Source organism: Stylophora pistillata, chromosome 4 (assembly GCF_964205215.1).
Source record: "Stylophora pistillata chromosome 4, jaStyPist1.2, whole genome shotgun sequence".
Lineage (NCBI taxonomy): Eukaryota > Metazoa > Cnidaria > Anthozoa > Scleractinia > Pocilloporidae > Stylophora > Stylophora pistillata.
Genome location: NC_142522.1, coordinates 2,231,808 through 2,250,000, shown reverse-complemented (window position 1 = coordinate 2,250,000; position 18,193 = coordinate 2,231,808). Strand labels below are relative to the sequence as shown.

At 38.4% G+C, this 18,193-nt stretch overlaps 1 protein-coding gene and 3 pseudogenes across 6 annotated transcripts in view; 1 reads left to right on the top strand and 3 right to left on the bottom strand.

The window, feature by feature from the left end:
- Positions 1–5,099, top strand: part of LOC148732016 (uncharacterized) — a 5,189-nt pseudogene extending 90 nt beyond the window's left edge. The window contains exons 1-10 of the transcript XR_016000793.1: positions 1–415; positions 521–623; positions 1,186–1,406; positions 1,496–1,545; positions 2,023–2,104; positions 2,295–2,465; positions 2,576–2,664; positions 3,037–3,148; positions 3,945–4,028; positions 4,689–5,099. The exon at positions 1–415 is cut by the window's left edge and continues 90 nt beyond it. The product of XR_016000793.1 is annotated as an uncharacterized LOC148732016 (transcript). The remainder of the gene's footprint in view (positions 416–520; positions 624–1,185; positions 1,407–1,495; positions 1,546–2,022; positions 2,105–2,294; positions 2,466–2,575; positions 2,665–3,036; positions 3,149–3,944; positions 4,029–4,688) is intronic.
- A 101-nt stretch (positions 5,100–5,200) lies between these two features.
- On the bottom strand, positions 5,201–10,035 carry LOC148732015 (uncharacterized; annotated as a pseudogene). Its single transcript, XR_016000796.1, has 6 exons — positions 9,859–10,035; positions 8,522–8,657; positions 7,598–7,788; positions 6,939–7,083; positions 6,223–6,282; positions 5,201–5,260 (listed from the first exon to the last, which is right to left on the bottom strand). The product of XR_016000796.1 is annotated as an uncharacterized LOC148732015 (transcript).
- Positions 10,036–10,636: 601 nt separating this feature from the next.
- On the bottom strand, positions 10,637–13,594 carry LOC148732014 (kelch-like protein 23; annotated as a pseudogene). The gene is made up of 2 exons (XR_016000795.1): positions 13,237–13,594; positions 10,637–11,670 (listed from the first exon to the last, which is right to left on the bottom strand). The product of XR_016000795.1 is annotated as a kelch-like protein 23 (transcript).
- On the bottom strand, positions 13,589–18,058 carry LOC111347346 (kelch-like protein 28). 3 transcript variants are annotated; one of them, XM_022954596.2, is made up of 3 exons: positions 17,089–18,058; positions 16,438–16,606; positions 13,589–13,809 (listed from the first exon to the last, which is right to left on the bottom strand). In XM_022954596.2, exons 1-3 carry the CDS (start codon positions 17,905–17,907, stop codon positions 13,802–13,804), a joined length of 996 nt encoding a protein of 331 aa, XP_022810331.2. In that variant the 5' UTR covers positions 17,908–18,058; the 3' UTR covers positions 13,589–13,801. The 3 variants fall into 3 exon arrangements, with proteins under 3 accessions (XP_022810331.2, XP_088615173.1, XP_022810329.2); XM_088759047.1 differs by lacking the exon at positions 13,589–13,809 and adding an exon at positions 14,130–16,331 and having other exon boundaries at positions 16,377–16,606; positions 17,089–18,056; XM_022954594.2 differs by lacking the exon at positions 13,589–13,809 and having other exon boundaries at positions 14,130–16,606; positions 17,089–18,056.
- Between the last annotated feature and the right edge of the window lie 135 nt (positions 18,059–18,193).

The window sequence follows — 18,193 nt, the reverse complement described above, 5'->3', positions numbered from 1 at the left end:
TCCTTGATGTGAAGAATATTGGGCGCGATGGAAAGAAAACCACTGTATCGATTCCGCTGAGAGTGGATCTTGGTAAGCAGCCTCATAAGAGTACGGAGGAAAATAGTCAGGACACCAACAGTCTAGTAGAACAAGATGTCCCTCTTGACGATCTCGACAAGCAGGAACTCTCTCCACTCAACAGCAAAATCGTGTTTTGAGTATCTCTGCTAACTGGGAAAGGGTACGGGAAAAGTTGCTGAACTCGTACATCGAAGAACAGCATCTTCCAGACAAGATTAACTGTGTGAACTGTCAAAAGAGTATCGCTACAACACGATGTGAATACTGTGGCCCTCGCCAGTACTTCTGTGTTGAATGTGCACGAGCTCTACATGTTAATCGAAACAAGTTTCATGTACTTGAGCAATGGAAGGTGTGTATGAATATTTTGGGGCCGGTTGTATTCTAGCTACTTTTAGTGTAACATATCTGGTTAAACTGTACTTTTATCTACTTCTTACTTTCTTTATTTTATTAGGATGGGGTATTTTCTCCTTTGTATGCAGATGAGGCAACTGTTAGCTATGGCCATACGTGCAGAACCGCAACAGTAACGCTGTTCAGACTTCTGGATGCCTCAGGTCAGCTTATTTCATTTATAGTGGTTAGAAAATACTAGAATGGTTTTAAAACGAAGCGTTCTTTTTCAATTTTATCTGCTCCTTTGTCACATTTTCCTGCCGCTTGCCTAAAATCAAGAACGCTGATGATAATGATACGATATTTAAATTCTCTCAATATGTCAGGGCCCATAATTGGCTGTCCAATAATTTCTAAGTATTGGACCGGGTAATGTCCTGAATGATCCCACATGCAATTAAGTTTTGTAATGATATGGCTTGCCATTAAGTCCAAAGAGAAACAATAAACTTGGCTTGCATCTATCTGTAAGAGCCTTTTCTGTCGTGCTGGGAGAATATTGGCCCTTGGACTTTTATGTACAGACCTCGCTGCACTTGGTTTGTACTTTCAAGACCTCGGGCCAATATTCTCCTAGTATGGCCCTCGCGGTTGGTTAAGGTGTCTACAAGGCCCTCAACAAAGTAAGAGGTATGTAAAGCTGTATGTAATGTTTTTTTTTTGTTTGTTTGTTTTGTTTACTTAACTTCATAAGTTGTTCATTTATTTTTTTATGAATGTTAGGAAATCATCACCTCAAATATGTACAAGTGTGTGATTGTGAGCCGCATGCTGTCACACTCTTGAAATGTCAGTTCTGGCCAGGGTCACCAGCAAATCCCACCACAGGATTCAGCTTCAAACTGATGGAGTTTGTGGAGAAGGTCTTTCTTCATTGTCAAGTGTCCCTGCTAAACATCACAGAAGTGATCACAGAACTCAATCCTCAGCTACAACCAACACATGTAGGTTCGCTTGCAAAGAGTCTTTTTCAGACATGTGACCAGACTTTTTTTAATTGATTGATTTTGGTTGGACGGTATGTTTTTTTTAGGTGAGCTCAATTTACAGTATCCTTAATTCAGAATGCTTTGAAGAATTCAGGTATGTGTGGTTATAGGTTGAGAGTATCAAAGCTGCTAATTTGTGGATGTACAAGGTCTACTAAGGTATTATTGATATTAGAAGTAATAAAGTTATTACTATTATTATTGTTGTTGTTCTTGTTATATTATTATTATTATTAATTAATATTATTATTATTATAAGTAGTAGTAGTAGTAGTAATAGTAATAGTAGAGGCAGTCACAATATGATTTACAAGTGCTTCTTTATATAATTATTTTATTTCTTTATTTATTATCTAGTTGCCCAGCTTAAATATATAGCTGGCAAACTCATGCTTTGCTTTTGTCGCTTTTGTGTTCATATGATTCAAAGATACATTGACTGTTTGTTTTAAGGTGAAGATTCCATTTACATTAATTTACAAGACATATTTCTTGCTGTACATGTACATCTACTGACTTGCTGTAAGAAAAGAATTAGTCCTAATTGACATTTTGTTGTTTTCACGTGAAGGTATTTCATGCATCAGTACAAGCATTGTACAAACTACAATGCAAATTTGTACAATGGAGCTTGGTGTCCTATATGTCCAAGGGTAACTATACATTGTAATTTGTTCTGAAGAGTAGCTTGCACTTGAGGAATATTATTATGGCATTCATTTTGGGGCACACAAAATGCACTCATCTTTACACTAGTGCTGTAGTTCTGCAGTATTCATTTTAAGTTATTGTTGCTGTTCTGTTTTATATCTATTTTTCTCTTTTCCCCTCTCTTTTGAATAGGATGATGGTGTACTCATTGAAAGCATGGATGGGTGCTTTGGATTGTGTAGAAAAAAGGACAAAGGGCATGATTTAGGAACACCCAAACATGGAACACTCCTATTTGCAGACCAGGATGATGTTGACAATTTTGTCAACAGTTATGGCAAAGCTGGAGCAGACATGGAACAGGTCTGTATATAAGGTGATGCAATGCTCAGATGTTAATTTGAGAACTGTATGATTTTCCTTTTGGCCCTTTGAATTCAAGATTTTCTGTTTTTGTCCCTTTTTTATCACAGAACTGCAGTAAGTTCCATGCTGGAGAGGTTCTTTCAGCTTTAAGATCAAAAGGCAAAAACAAACTCTTTGATGAGAAAGGTGTCTTTGGGTGAGTATGCAGACATGACTTTCCTAAAGGATTCCTTAACATAAAGCTTGGTGAAAGGTATGGAGTATAATTATGTAAATACATTTTACCTAATGTTGTGCTCAATCCTACATGTATTGTCTGTTAGAATTAGATGATAGAGCCATGATTATTATGAATTTGTCAAGCTGACAATTAGCACACTTGTATATACAATGCAGGAGCATCCTATGATTTTTTACACTAATAGCATCATCATTGTATAACTTTGTTTTAAATTTGAATGTCATATTATTGGAAATATATTAAATTTGTCTTAGATTTTGTGTAAAAAGATTTAAAAGAAAACATTGGTTATTGATTCACCTTTTCAATAATCTTTTCTCTCTACAGAATATCATACTCTGTTTATGAGCTTAAGAGGCTTAGAAGTCTTAATGAGAGCACCAGAAGCAGAGTAATCATCATGTATGACATCGCTTGTCTATTAGCACACCATTTGAAGGTAAGTAAATTTTTTGAACATGACTGTGCAGGAGGCTAAATGGTAATTCTAAAGTGGTATTTAATTTTGTAGAACTGTCCAAAGTATTTCCTATTAGATTTGGGATGAAATAAAATAATTTATTACACGACTCGGGAAGTCAGAGGGCCAATAACTAAAATCAACCAATCAATGCTCTATTGCCGGTCAATATTCTCTCAGTATTGGACCAGCCACTTGGGTCCCTTTGAACTTCAGTCGTATAATAAATCTCTTATTAACCAAGCTTGCTTGGGACTGTACTGGAAGAATATCGGCCCTCGTTCTTTTTTGTACAGACCTCGCTGCGCTCGGTCCGTACTGTCAAGACCTCAGGCCGATATTCTCCCAGTACGGCCCTCGCGCTTGGTTAATAAGATATATTTATTGGAACAGTCTGGAATTATGTGAATTGTGGGAATTAAATGAAGATGTAATCGACAGAGTTATGAAATGAATTTTGAGCAGTTGGCTCAATTAAATAAAACTTCATTTTTGCAGCTCACGTTAGTCCATTGCCTGTTTCATCACTTCCTCTCATGGGTACTGGCTTGCTCCCAACATATGGCGGTTCATAGCTCAGTGGATAGAGCATTGTAATGACAATGTCATGGGCTGAAATCCCAATGGGGCCAGATTCGTTTCTTCTTTGTGTTTGGTTAAATTCCCATTATTGCTTACATTTAAATTGCATGAATATCTGTGAGGATCACATCTTAACTTCAGAATAGTTTGTTACTTCTTACACAATTTTCATTTACATGATTATATTTGGTAGTGTTCATCTCATGAAAGCCTCTTGGAAGGTGTTGATGTTGCCATACCCATATTCCATTGCTATGGGCACAAGGCATCATGCCAGGTTAGTAATTATATATCAGTTTGACGGTAAATGGCCTGGTGACAATGTGAAGAAATATGTGGCAATACCACAACATTGGTCAAATACAGTTGTAATTATAATAAACATCCCACGCTTACCAATGGGTGAGCAGTGTGGGATCAGAAATCTGACAGCAGTTTCCAAAATCAAAAGCAAATGATATCCAAGGGTCAGCTTAGCAATCGAGGTAAAATATTTAAGCACATGTACATGTTCCTTTTAAAAGAGTGGCCAACCTACATAAACCTATCAGCTTCGGAAAAGACCACCGGCCAGTGAACCTTTACTAGAGGTTTATTTTACCTAAATTGAAAATTAAAATTTTTGAGTATATAGCATGCAGTGTAGGTGGTTTTAGTGGTTGTTATCTTTTGAGTGTTTGTTTTACTGGAAAGTTGGGGCAAGAATGCAATGCGGGAGGAGGTCTCACGTCTACTGGCTTGGTAAACATATTTTTGCTCTAACTCTCCACTGTTTTCCTAATTCAAGATGGTGCTTTGAACACTCGATTTGGAAATATTCATTCACACTGCTAAAATCTGCCTGCACTGCAGGCTAGTACATGTATTGGCTAACTATCTCATGCAAGGTCCATACCATATTGATTCTTAGGTTTATCTTCAATGTGATTGTCTGTAGATCCAATACAGTCCAAGAAGGATCAAGGGAACTGGATTGACAGATGGTGAAGGGGTGGAAAGGTTATGGTCCTTTCTGCGTAGGTTTTCGTATGTCACTAAAGAAATGAGTGCTCACAAGAGGACAGATGTTTTGACTGATGGGCTTCTTCACTATGCCCAACATTTGTATCACAAATTTGGTATGGTTAATTTTATTGAACACATAACTTTCATGTTTCTGTAGGTTTTGCTGAAAAGTAAAAGATATATCAACTATTGACCAGAACTTTAGCTGGACAGCTTTATCTACCCTGTGTTTTCTGTCGTATAAGTTGCAATTCTTCATGTTTTCAATAAGGACGTGTGTTAAGATGTAAGTCTTGGTTGATTCCTTTCATAAGCACACATTAAACTGATTCCTTTCAATGTTCACAGGTGCTACTCTAAAAGCAAAGTTTGCTAGGGCAGAAACTCTGGGTTTAGGGTTAGCCCTAACCCTAACCCCTAACCCTAACCCATCTGGGAGACTTTCTACTGTAAAACCCCCACGTAGATACGGCACCCTGCTGCCTGGTTTCTTTATTGCTTCACCTACAGTGCAAAAGAAAGATAAACATTGATTGGTAATGATAATAGCACTGAGTGGAGTAAAATTTAGGAAGTAATTGGGGAAGTAAGGAGCCTGAGTACCCCTGAAATGTATGACAGTAAGTCTTATTGACCATTTCCACATGTCCCATCATACACTTTCTTTGCTAAAATGTGAGACACAAGGTAGGAATAAGTAATTCAATTTCATTGGCTAGTGCCATTTTCCACTGGATTTTCATTGGCTGCATATTACTGTCAGATTTGACCTGTCTAATTACAAGCAGCTGTAATGATTATCACACAGGCCAAATTGGACAGTTTGCTTATTATAGTATTCAGATTAAGGATCAAATAATCGCTGTTCAGAATCAATCAGGTTTGAGGATTTTGTTATAGACATCATCATCATCTTTGTTGTTACCGCCTCCTAGTTAGTTCAATTGCTTAGAGCGCCGGATTGTGTTGTGCAGGCTCGAGGCCCAGTCAGATCAATACTCATGGCCTTAAAATACCTGAGGAGAATTTTCTACCTTTCTATAATATCAAGAAATGGATAGATATTCTAGTCTTCTTGGATAAGGACGAATAAACTGTAGGCCCCATCTCCTGCAGGGTTAGAGGTAGGAAATGTTAATTTCCCACACACGAGATTACTGTGTGATGGATGTCCTCCACTGGGGTGGGATGTGTGGGGGGAAAGGTGAGGTCGTTACATGGACTGAAGTGGCTGGCAGAGGCGCCTGATAATGTTGACGTCCGATCTCAACCTTAATAACATTGTAAACCTTAGCAATTCAGCCCATGCTGCTATTAAGGTATATATCGAATAAGCCATTCACAACCACTCAGCTAATAATAATAATGATGACAATGATGATGATGATGATGATGATGATGATGACAACAATTACATGTTAATATCTGTACTATAAAGTAAATAATATGTATATTTTTAAACTTACTGTATTTGGAATTGAATAGCTGTTGTACATCTTTGTATGTGAACCTCTCATTGGTGCAAGCTAAATAAATAAAGAGAGAGGTACTATGAAGTTTCTGGTCTATTTTGATAACATATTCACCTTAGGGAAGTGAAAGTGAAAGTGAAAGTGAATGATTCGATACCTTAATAGCAGCATAGGCTGAATTGCTAAGGTCTACAGTGTTACTAAGGTTGAGATCGGACGTCAGCATTATCAGGCGCCTCTGGCAGCCGCTTTAGTCCATGTAACGACCTCACCTTTTCCCACCCATCCCACCCCAGGGGAGGACATCCATCACACAGTAATCTCGTGCGTGGGAAATTAACGTCTCCTACCCCTAACCCTGCAGGAGACGGGACCTCCATTTATTCGTCCCTATCCGAGAAGACTAGAATATCTAACCATTTCTTGATGTTGAGAAAGGAAGCATATTCTTCTCAGTTAATTTTAAGACCCTGAGTGTTGGTCCGGCCGGTATTGAACTCTCGACCTCCCGCACAGCAGTCCGGCGCTCTCCCAATTGAGCTAACCAGGCAGCAGTTACAATCATGAATAATCTCGTCAATTGGATGACACACTGAATAGTATAAGCTACTGATATAAGCTTCTGCTAAATACAGTTGCATGCCAAAAAATCAACAGAACACTTTCAAAGATGTTTATAATATTACTAATTCAAAGTAATAATATAATACCAAAGTGGTCTCGGAATTTGATGTTGATGTCAGGATTCAGGCATAAAAAAGAGTACCCTGCACTTGATCCAAAGTTGTACACTTGGCCTGAAGTGTCTTGAAAAATCAGAGAACATTCACAGCCTAAGTCTTCCAGAAACATGATCTGTTGAAGTAGATGAAAAAGTAAAATGTGGCACGAGGATAATTACTCAAAAGGACACAAACATCTGCATGTTCCATTAATTACCACAGAGTATAATTAACAATTATTCGCCGAAGGAGAGGTGAATATCGTCAAATAATCCCCGAGATGAAGTAGAGGGGATTATTCCACAATACTCACCGAACCTGAGGTGAAGAATTGTTTTAGTATAATTTCAGAGCTGAACAACAGAGAAATTTCTAAAATCATAACATTTTAGTAACATTTACTAACATTTTATTTTAACATTTTATATAAACCATGCAGAGCGGTTTATATCGCATCATATAAGGAACCGCTCGACCAATCAGATTGTTGGAAACTCTTTGCTCAGCTCTGAAATTATACTAACAACAATTAGAAATTATTCATCCACTTTTAATAAAGTCTTAAATTATTCTGAATTTTCATGGTTTATGCTGCCTAATTGGAATTTGACTTAGAGATTATTTCTTAAAGTGATTGAAATCTTTACCTCATTTAGAGGATTTTTCCTGTGAGCTGATATCAACTTAGATTTTTGAGCCTCACTAAGCTCTGAAACATCTGGGGCCTTTAAACTTTCTGCTTTTCCTTTGAACTCATCTTTTTCTGCAGATGTCATGTCATGCCACTTCTTGGCAGCTTCTTTGTTTTTTTGAGGCAAAGACAATTTCTTGCACTCATCTAGCAAAAAAAAAAAATTAAAGTTTTCATTTCCACGGAATATTAATTGAATTGGTTTGATTATTATAATGTCACTGCATGATATTCAGTTTCCTCAGCAATCAAAGATCTCACTAAAATTGAAAATAAATTAATCAACCACTCTATTATGTTGTCAAAGGTTAAAAGAAGCTGAGGATGAAAACCCTTTTGGGTTGCGATATAGAGCTCTGTTGGACCCCCACCCTTGCAAGTACCCCTCCTGGAGTTTAGAAACATTTAACAAAACCACTGTCCATTATTGATTTAAATCTGGTATTCTGGTACCAAAATAAAACTAACATCCAGCAGGCAAAGTTAGGAGAGAAAGCTACAATATTCATTTCTTAGAAATAATTCACTGGTAGAGGTTTATTAATGACACCCATAGACGTACAGGCACCCTTGGACTTGGAGGGGGGGACTGTGACCTCCATGCCTGAAAAAATTACACAATTTCCTAATGTGTTAGCATTAAACTGATGCAGAACTGCCTTAAAATTGATTCTACTGTTGCCTGAATTCTAAGCATTTTGACTGACAAATGCTGAAAAATTCTTTTAAATGGGGGAGGGGGGGGGATTTGCAAACCCATCCCCCAGGATTGTAATGCCTCTAATGTAACCCTATAATTATTTTAGCAATGGTCTATAATAGTTACAATGCATGTAAATAATTTGTTCTTAGTGTTTGAAAACATTATCAGGCCTCTCACCTGACTTGAAATACTCTGAACAGAACATGTTGTAGGAGTGTGAGCCACGTGAACCCGTCGGAATCTTAATTGGCTTTGGAGCTGCTTGTACTCCAGAACTTATCTTTTCCTTTTGTCTAGCATTTCCAATCCATTTCTATATAAATGTATCACATTAAAATAAAGTATTTCAAAATGCCTTAAGCTACAATAGCAACCCTTCCCTTTTTGCCCTCTTTCTCTTGCTGGCCCTATAGAGGCCCAGCCAGGGTAAATTCCCACAAGGGACATGGCCAAAAGAGTAGTGATAGCATAATATATGAAAGTCTGAAAAAATTAAGATCTTGTTCACCAAAATTCCGACAACAACAACAAGGTGGAGAAATATAGACAAAATAATGACACCGTAGCTTTTTAAATTCAGACAAGCAACACAGGGAACCCCCTGGCAGGACCTGACCCTATGAATACCCATGCAAGCTGCACGCAGAAGCTCTGAGCTTGTATACTTTACTTGATCAATAGATTGTATTCGATCCAGAACAGAATGATTGGCTGGCAACAAATTAATAAAGGTAGATCTTGGCATGTACATGGATGTCGAATGGATGATAAATGTAACATTCAACCACTCTAGATTGAGGATGGAACCTAAACTTCGAGCCAGGATTCGATCGTTAGCTATCAGGTTACCTACTATTAACACTTTTAGGTTAGCCTACTTGTCAGCTCCAATTAGCCAAACTTGTGCTCCGGTTAGCCTCAGAGCACTCAGGTTAGCCTAACTAGCTCTTCTGTTGGCCAACAGGGCACTAAGGTTAGCCTACGTTTCACTAAGGTTGCTTACGTTAGCTCTCAATAGGGTAACACAAAATAATTATTCTTTATAATTTATATTAACGGATGAGTAAACGCCTATCTTCTTTTACCGGTATATTCTTGATCATTGATTATACTGCAGACTGCAAGCGTATTTTCGAGCATAAAACGGTTCAAAACAATTATTTAAAAAAAAACATGGGAGCTTCCTTTAATTAACGAGGCAAACAATTACCACAACGCCTCATTATGAAGTACAATCGTACGGTGAACTTCCTTGACCTTGGTGTATGACGGGCAAAATTTTGTTTAAGATTCAATCCTTTAAAAGATAAGTTGGTGCAGTACTTAGAGCAAGGGAAGTATAATTCTGAAGGACAATATACCACTACATCATTTTCATATGTCGGTGCGCTTTGAAGAAAGAAGCAGACACCACAATGATCGCTATTATTATTCAACGAGATGTAAATAAGTGGCGGGGTATTCCGCATACATCAAACGTGGTAGTGTTTCAGTCCAACTAATAAATATCTTACCTTTACTTGATCAATAGTCAGCCCAGTTTCCTCGGCTGCCACACCAATCTTTCCCGTATTATCAGAACTGCATGTTTTCATGCCGCCGTCATAATATTCTTGTAGTTTTGACTTTTGTACATCGCTTATTTTATTATATGTTCTTTTGCGAGCTCTACTTGTATCCTTGTCAGTCATAGTGACGAAGAAGCGCCAAAAGTACACGACAAAGCCGATAATACCTGAACGTCCAAACCAAGTAGAGCTAGCGAATTCGTAACTATTCGGTAAAGGATTTCCCCTTACGCATTCCAAGTGAAGGAATTTGATTGGTCGAAATGTTTATACATATTTAATAAGCTACTGGGAAGACTTAGATGATCATTTGACACGGCTTGAACCCACTGATCTAAATTTAGATTATATGGGTGTTAGCCATTTAGATTGGAGAACTAACTTTAAGACCTTTGGTGATCGTGCCTTTGCCCGTTCTGGACCTTTTCTGTGGAACGAACTGCCGCTTGAAATTCGAAACAGTCCAAATGTAACGATTTTTAAGTCAAAGCTTAAGACACATCTATTCAAGCTGGCTTACAGTTTGTTTTGATATTTTGTCGTTTATCATTTTAATATTTGTAGTTAATATGTTGTAAAGCGCTTTAGAATATTTTATAATTTTAGCGCTATAGAAATGTAAATTATTAATTATTATTATTGTGTAAGTAGGGTGGACTGAGCTCAAATTCAGTACAAGTGTCATTCATTTTGAATTGGAACTTTTTCCTTTGCCAAATTCATTTCAAGTTTTCTCCCTTGACGGCAAATAACACAACACTACACTACCTTCATGATCTTCATGACCTTTATGAAAGAAAACATCTTTAATAACATGGACTTTTGATAAGTTTTTCCATTCACCTAGGTCAACCTGATACATTTCCTCAGGTGGAATTCTAATTCCACTGTCAACTGGAAATTTATTGATTATGAAATACACCCTCCCCTCTATTTCAACCGCACCCAAGTCGTTTGGGGGAATATGTTTCTGAAGCTCTACGGACCAGGTGTCAGTAGCTTCATCATACACTTCCACAGGTGCAGATTCATATCCTTGTTCAGAAGTATTTTCTCCCACCACACAAAGTTTGTTATTAACAACAAACAGACAGGATCCAAAGTGAGGATGGCAGGTCGAAGCGATCTTTTTCCACGCATTATAATTTGGGTCAAAACAATGAACCACAGCTGGTTTATCGACCCACTTCTGAATAAGTTGGCCACGTTCACATATTTTATAACCATGAATTGCATATATTCTAGACTTTAATACTGTTGTTGCTACAGGACTCAATCTCTCCTCGTTTAGTCCCCGTCGAAAGCCTTTTGGGTTCATGAAATTCAAACCTTACCCACCTTGCCAACTGTTATTTTTCAAACTGTACCTTTGAGGAGGTTTTGATTCACTTATGGCGTAAAGATAGTCACCGACAGCACACAAGCAGTTAACTTTGGGGTATTTTCGAGATGTGGTAGTTTAACCCATGAATTATTTACCACCTCATATCGATGTATAAAATTATAACTTCTCTGCTTATTTCCAGCTACAAATAGGTAGTTTCCACTGTGTTCTGCACAAAAGATTGAGCTAGTTTCTCTATCTAATTGTGCTACAGATGGCAAAGGTTTCCATAGCTTCGCCTCGACATCAAAGTAATAAGCCATACACTGTGGTGAGTAAGGATTGTACGCACCGTACTCGCTGCTGTCTGTCTGCTGTCTTTGAGATGCCTTGGTATTCTCTACATGGCTCGTGAGGTGAATAGCAACGAGTACCTGAAGCAAGAGACAATCATTTAAAAATTCCTCTTTTTAGCTGACATTCTGGAATTTTTTTCCCAAAGAAAGTATTTAATTTTAGGCTCCAAAAATAAAGTAGAGCAGATGGTTAATTTGTTACAAATGTAGATTTTCACTGCAACAGTTTTAGTCGATCACAGTACGGAAAACATGGCAGTCCCTGGCTTATTGTGAATAACTATAGATAGATCTAGATACCCCGTTCAGGACGCTTGCTTTCTTGATCGAGAGACTGATTAATATTAGACTGATTCCCTTCGATAATTATCAAACCCTGTCGCTGATATAATTAAGGACAACGAATAAGCACATTAATTATGTTCTGGAATTTTTAAAACTTAAAGCTATTTGTTGTGAAACTAAGAGTAGCATCGCCAGAAATCGAGGACATTTTGCTCCCGCATTTATTGGTCAGCGGATTGCAGTCGGATGAAAACAAAGATGGCGGTCAAGACAAATTCCATATAAAATATTGAACGATTTAAGTTCTATGGACCTTCTTTATGGAGAAAAAAGCAAAAGGAAAACAACTTTGAACTGATCTCTTGGTATTTTTAAGGCAGAGCGACTTATAGCAATTTGCTGTCTGATGTTAAGCAAGGGACACTCTGTACTAAGCTTCAATGTCCACTCAAACTGGCTTTTTGTGTAATCGTCTAAGATGTCAGACATTTTGGAAATTGTAGCTTAAACCACTTGCATTAAATGGGAAGATCTAGGCAAATCATACTTGAAAAGGGCTTTTTCTCCCAGTTGAAAACACAGTTCAACGAACGTACTGATACAGATCTCTCTGATCTGCTTCTTAATTTTTGCGCGAGAAAATTATTATTCAAAGCTCTGCTTTAGTATGAGGGGGTCTGGATTGAGTTTATTTCCCGTCAAACATTGCTGGATAAGAAAAACAAATATGGCGGCAGTTTGAAGGTTTCGAGGAGGGTTTTTCTTTTAACGCTTTCCCTTCTGGTGCGTTCTCAAGGATGGTCTCGGATCACAGACTCCACAGAGCAAAAATAACAATTTTCAAGCTCTTTTGGAAGTATCTTACTGTCGATAAATGTCTCTTTTTATGGATGATTTGCTTACTTCGAACTTCCCTTTATTTAATGCGAGTCGGAGCTAGTTGACTTCTTGAAGGGTTGCTCCTCAAATCGACGATCATTTGCCATGGATTACGCTTTATTTGAAAGAGACAAGAGGGAATGGCTAGCCTCGAATATCGAATATTGCTGACATTGCGGGAAGTAAGTAGACAAACACCTTTTTAAATTATTTTATGTTAGAAGTACAGCCTGATCTTCACTGAACATTTTTCGAGTCGGAGCTAGGTAATAGTCTGACTCGTATTGTTGTATTTTGGATTTTTGTCCAAATCCCATACATTTCCTTACACGATTTCGCCGCCATAAACTTCTCAATGCGCACGCGCGTCCGGCATTTTGACCCAAATTTCTGGCAACGGTGTGGAGAATCAACTGACATCTTAACAGAAGCTGTGTTGTAAATAAAGGAAGTAACTACAGAGCTAAGCTTTTCACTCACCGGACTCATTGATCGAGGTTTAACTTTCCCTGCAGCAAATATATGAGAGGCATGATGTGATGCATCATGGATTATTGCAGATGCATGTTTACCTCCGGTATTTGCTGTATTTCTTCTGTGTTTAACTCTTCAATCACAATCTTCACGTCTACCAGCCCAAGACGTACAGCTCCGATAATCTTTCCTGCAACTGCCATCCTCTCTCCCCCTTTGTATTTGATCCACTTCATCGCTGATTTGAAGATGAAAGCTTCAGAGGGTGAATTGAGGTCATCTCGACCAAGAAGGTTGAGTAGCTGATCTGCATTGATATGAGTTAGGAATTCTTTACTGAGCTCAGTAGCTCAAGGGAGCATCAACTGACCCTCACTTGTATGTGTTTTTCGCAATACTCCTGATGAAAATGCGGCCTTTTGTGCGCTATTCGACGATGGAATATGAGGCCATCTTCTCTCTTAAGCTTGTTTATATCTGAGGGTTGAAAGAGCATCCGAGCGAGAAACGAGTAGTTATATTCAAGATCAGTTGGCCTTTTATTAGGTTTCCTGGTTTCCTGTCTCCTCTGTTACCCATCTATAACAAGATGGGGCGTAATAATGATGACAATTATGATAATGAATATTTAAAATGCCATCATCAAATCTTTCATAATGATAATAATTTTAATAGACCACTCACTATGGAAGCCTGTCAATAGACATAAACTAGTTAAAAGGCAGGGGGTAGACCAGTGCATAAGTTAGAGAGTGCAGCCAAGGAGAGTGAACTGATTGGGGGCAAATGAGAATTTGAAGGAGTGCAATGTTTAATGGGGTGCAAATCTCGAACCCGGGACCACCAGATTATAAGTCCTCCATTGCCCTAGCAACCTGGTCACAAACATAAGGAGCCAATTTTACAAAGATAAAAATGAAATTTATTTACAAGTAAGTTCATATATGCATATGAAACCTTGAATGATACACTTCAAGTAAGATCACAACCTTTCGCATGCACGGTTTTCAACATAGAGTGCTGCCTATATCCTGTCAAGTAAACATAAACCTCTAACGAACATTTCTCTAGAACAATCATTATAAAGACTTTTATACCATGAAACATCACGCGCTCTGCTAATGGTCATTATCTTTGATTTATTAAAGCACAGCTGACGTCACACATACATTTTTTCGGCATTGTCCACCATGAAGTCTCCTCTCGCAGCCGTTCTTTGTCTCGGGATCCCTGTGTCTCCCTTGTGGGGAGGGAGACACAGGGATCCCGAGACAAAGAACGGTCTCGAGAGGAGACTATCCACCATGATGCACTGTTTAAAAACAAGCAATTTCCGAGGTAATTTCCGGTCCAGCAAGAAAGGACTTTGCCGGAAAACTGATTGACCAGGAGCTGCTTATGAGCAAGAAGAAGAGACTGGTTTCCAAACAGTATGAAAAAAACAAACAAATCAGAAACATAACAGAAAGATAAATTTGATTTTTCCGCGTGTCTGATCAGAAGATGTCAAAATGTGTTAAACTAAGTGATACACTCGGACTCGTGTGTTAATTTATTAGCGTATCGTGACGTCATCTGTAACCTCAACTGAACAAATATAAGAGAAATTAAATCTACCTTTTTAATATAACACTAAGGTAAGTCCTATGGAGTTGTGTCTTTTCATTTTAAGCTACTAGGAGCCGATCTTAGTGCCAATGAAAAGATTCCATGGCCAAATATATGTGTAACCTGAAAAGGTTTCTTCTAAATTTAGGTAAACATTTGCTTTACAACTGCGAACTCAACTGTAGTTTTAGACGCCATGTCTGTGTGCTTTTCACCTTATGTGAACTACCAACCACCGACTAAGAAAATGCTCCAAAAGCAATGCAAAACAAATTGATCGTAATGCGGTACAATTTAAGGGTACAGAGAGGCCCTTTTGTCAGAAAACTATGAAAACAGGTAGCATCTGTCTCAACATGCTACTCAATAAACTAAATCGTTAAGATGATAGAGAAAATTTACTGTAGCCGACCTAATGATTTCCTTGTTTTTAGACAAAAGACAAAAGGCAAAAGGCAAAAGCAGTCCCACTAAACGGTGAGGGGAGAACGAAGGAGAAAGAAATCGGTTATCTTCTTAGTTCCTCATTTATTATTCTTAACCCACTCATGTATTGTGTTTCAAATACGAGAATAAAAAAAAATCCTTCTATTTTGCAGAACCACTAATTGTCTTAAAATTGAGTCACCAGGCCAATCAGTTTCATTTCTGTGTCTTATATACCATAGAGAAACTCAAATTTAGTACTAGTATGATTTATTTTGATCTGAAATTTTTTCGCCTGCTAGGTTGATTTCAAGTTTTCCCTCTTCACAGGCATATAACACAAAACTGATCCTGAGTGGACTTTACCTAGATCTCCCCAATCACCTAAGTCAACTTGAAACATTTCCTCAGGTAGAATTCTTATCCCACTGTCGACAGGAAATTTGTGGATTATGAAATACACCCTCCCCTCTATTTCCACTGCGCCCAAGTCGTTTGGGGGAATACGTTTCTGAGGCAATACGGACCAGGTGTTAGTACCTTCATGGTACACTTCCACCGGTGCAGGGTCACCATAACCATTACAAATATTTCCCCCCGCCACACAAAGTCTGTCATTGACAACAAAAAGACTGGATCCAAAATGAGGAAAGCAGGTTGACGCTATGTTTGTCCACACGTTGTAATTTGCGTCAAAACAGTGTACCACAGCTGGTTTATCGACCCAAGCCCCGAGATATTGGTGATTGTTTTCACGTGTTCTATAACCATGAATTACATATATTCTAGAGCTCATTACTGCCGCTGAAACAGTAATTAACTCTTCCCTCCTTTGTGACCCTCCACTACCAAACGGTTTAATGAAATTCAACCCCTCTCCCCCTTGCCAACTGTTATCAGTCAAACTGTACCTTTGAGGGGGATTTGATTCACTAATAGCGTAAATATAGTCACCGAGAGAACACAAGCTGTCAATTTTGTGGTTTTTTCCATAATTTGGTAGTTTAACCCATGAGTTATTTACCACATCATATCGATGTATAAAATTATCATTTTCCTGCTTTTGTTTAGCTAATAAGGAGCCTTTTACAACAACATTTTCCTGCTTTTGTCCAGCTACAAATAAGTAGTTTCCACTGCGTTCAGCACAAAAGCAAGAGGTAGTTTTCTCACCTAATGGTGCTACAGATGGCAGAGGTTTCCATAGCTTCGCTTCGACATCAAAGTAATTAGCCATACACTGCAGTGGTGGAGACAAAGACCAAAAAGTCGCAAGGACGTGTTCACCTTCACCTAAATAGCGACGCGGTAAAAGGCTCGTAGGGTGAATGGCAACGAGTACCTGAAACAAGGGAAAATCACTTTAAAATTCCTCTTTTTAGTTGACAATAAAGAACATGATTTTTTTGCAAAGAAGGTATTTGGTTTTAATATCTATAATAGAGTAGATATAAATGTAAACATATGTAAAACATATAATATAATAAAGCAGATGGTTAATTTTTTGGACGTATGTATTTCTACTGAAATAGTTTTAATCGATCACGGAACGGAACATGGCAGTCCCTGGCTTATTGTTAATAACTGTAGATTCCCCGGGTAGGAAACATATTGATAATTGAATGGTTATCATTGATAATCATCTAACCCTGTCGCTGATGTGGTTAAGGACAACGAATCGACAGATGAATTGTGTTCCAAAACTTTGGAAACTTGGAGCCAGTTCTCGTGAAACTGAACGCAGTGCGAGGAATCAAGTGAGATTGTAACAAAAGCTGTGTTGTAAATAAAGGAAGCAACTACAGAGCTCAGTTTTCAACTCACCGGACTCATTGATCGAGGTTTAACTTTCTCAGCGGCAAACTCATGAGAAGGCATGATATGATGCATCATGGATTCTTGCAGATGCATGTTTACTTCGGGAACTCGCTGCATTTCTTCGGTTTTCAACTCTTTTATCACAATCTTCACGTCTACCAGCCCCAAGCGAACAGCACCGATAACTTTTCCAGCAACTGCCATCCTCTCTTCCCCTTTGTATTTGATCCACTTCATCACTGATTTGAAAACGAAAGCTTCAGAGGGTGAATTGAGGTCATCTCGTCCGAGAAGGCTGAGTAGCTGATCTGCATTGATATGAGTCAGGAATTCTTTACTTTCGCAAATATCTTTGTACATGGATGCCACCTTGGCCTCAGCTGCCTCTTGTATATCTCTCAGACCGAGTCTTTCGGCGAATGTACACAGCACGGAGTAGTTCTTCACGTCAATTTCGTTTTCTATGAATTCTTTCTTTACGAAATCACAACACAGTTGAACTACACTTGCGACCTGAAGTTGACTAGCCGTGAGAAGAACCTCAAATACGTTCTTCTGGGTGACGTAAAGATCACCAGTGTACATGGAGTCTATGACGATCTTGAATATCTTCGGTGGAATGCTTTTATCTTTCAGTTCGATCACTTCCTGGTTTGCATCCTTCCCATCAGTAAATATGGAGAGGAAATAATCGCTGTACGAAGCGAGAACAACTCGGTGAGCTGGGAAAAGTTTATCACCCACTTTCAAACGTATGTCGATAAATTCGCATTGTCTACGGAACTCGGAACACTTAGAGAGAAGAATTCTAGAATGGGCCACCATCTTTGTGCCGTTTTGATGCTAAGATCTCTGCTTGTAGAAACTCAGAATGTCTTTATGCGTGGTTCGCGTGACCGCCCACTGAAAACTACACTAATTCCCACCTGTATTGATTACATAGTTACATGTGGTAAACGCCTAGTGATGCAAAGATTAACTTACAAAGATATCGATGTCAGGGTCACTGAGGGGGAGGGGGAGGGGGAGGGGAAGACTTCTCTTTATGTGGTAGAAAACCAGGATTAAAAAAAACCGCTTAAATCAAGTGAAATCGGTAAAATAACGACAC

What these genes read in the sequence shown, in the direction of transcription:
- LOC111347346 (XM_022954594.2), bottom strand. Translation starts at nt 17,907, where the DNA reads ATGGTGGCCCATTCTAGAATTCTTCTCTCTAAGTGTTCCGAGTTCCGT. An exon ending in AACCTCGATCAATGAGTCCG is followed by an intron (nt 16,607 to 17,088) that starts GTGAGTTGAAAA and finishes CCCTTGTTTCAG; the next exon opens with GTACTCGTTGCCATTCACCC.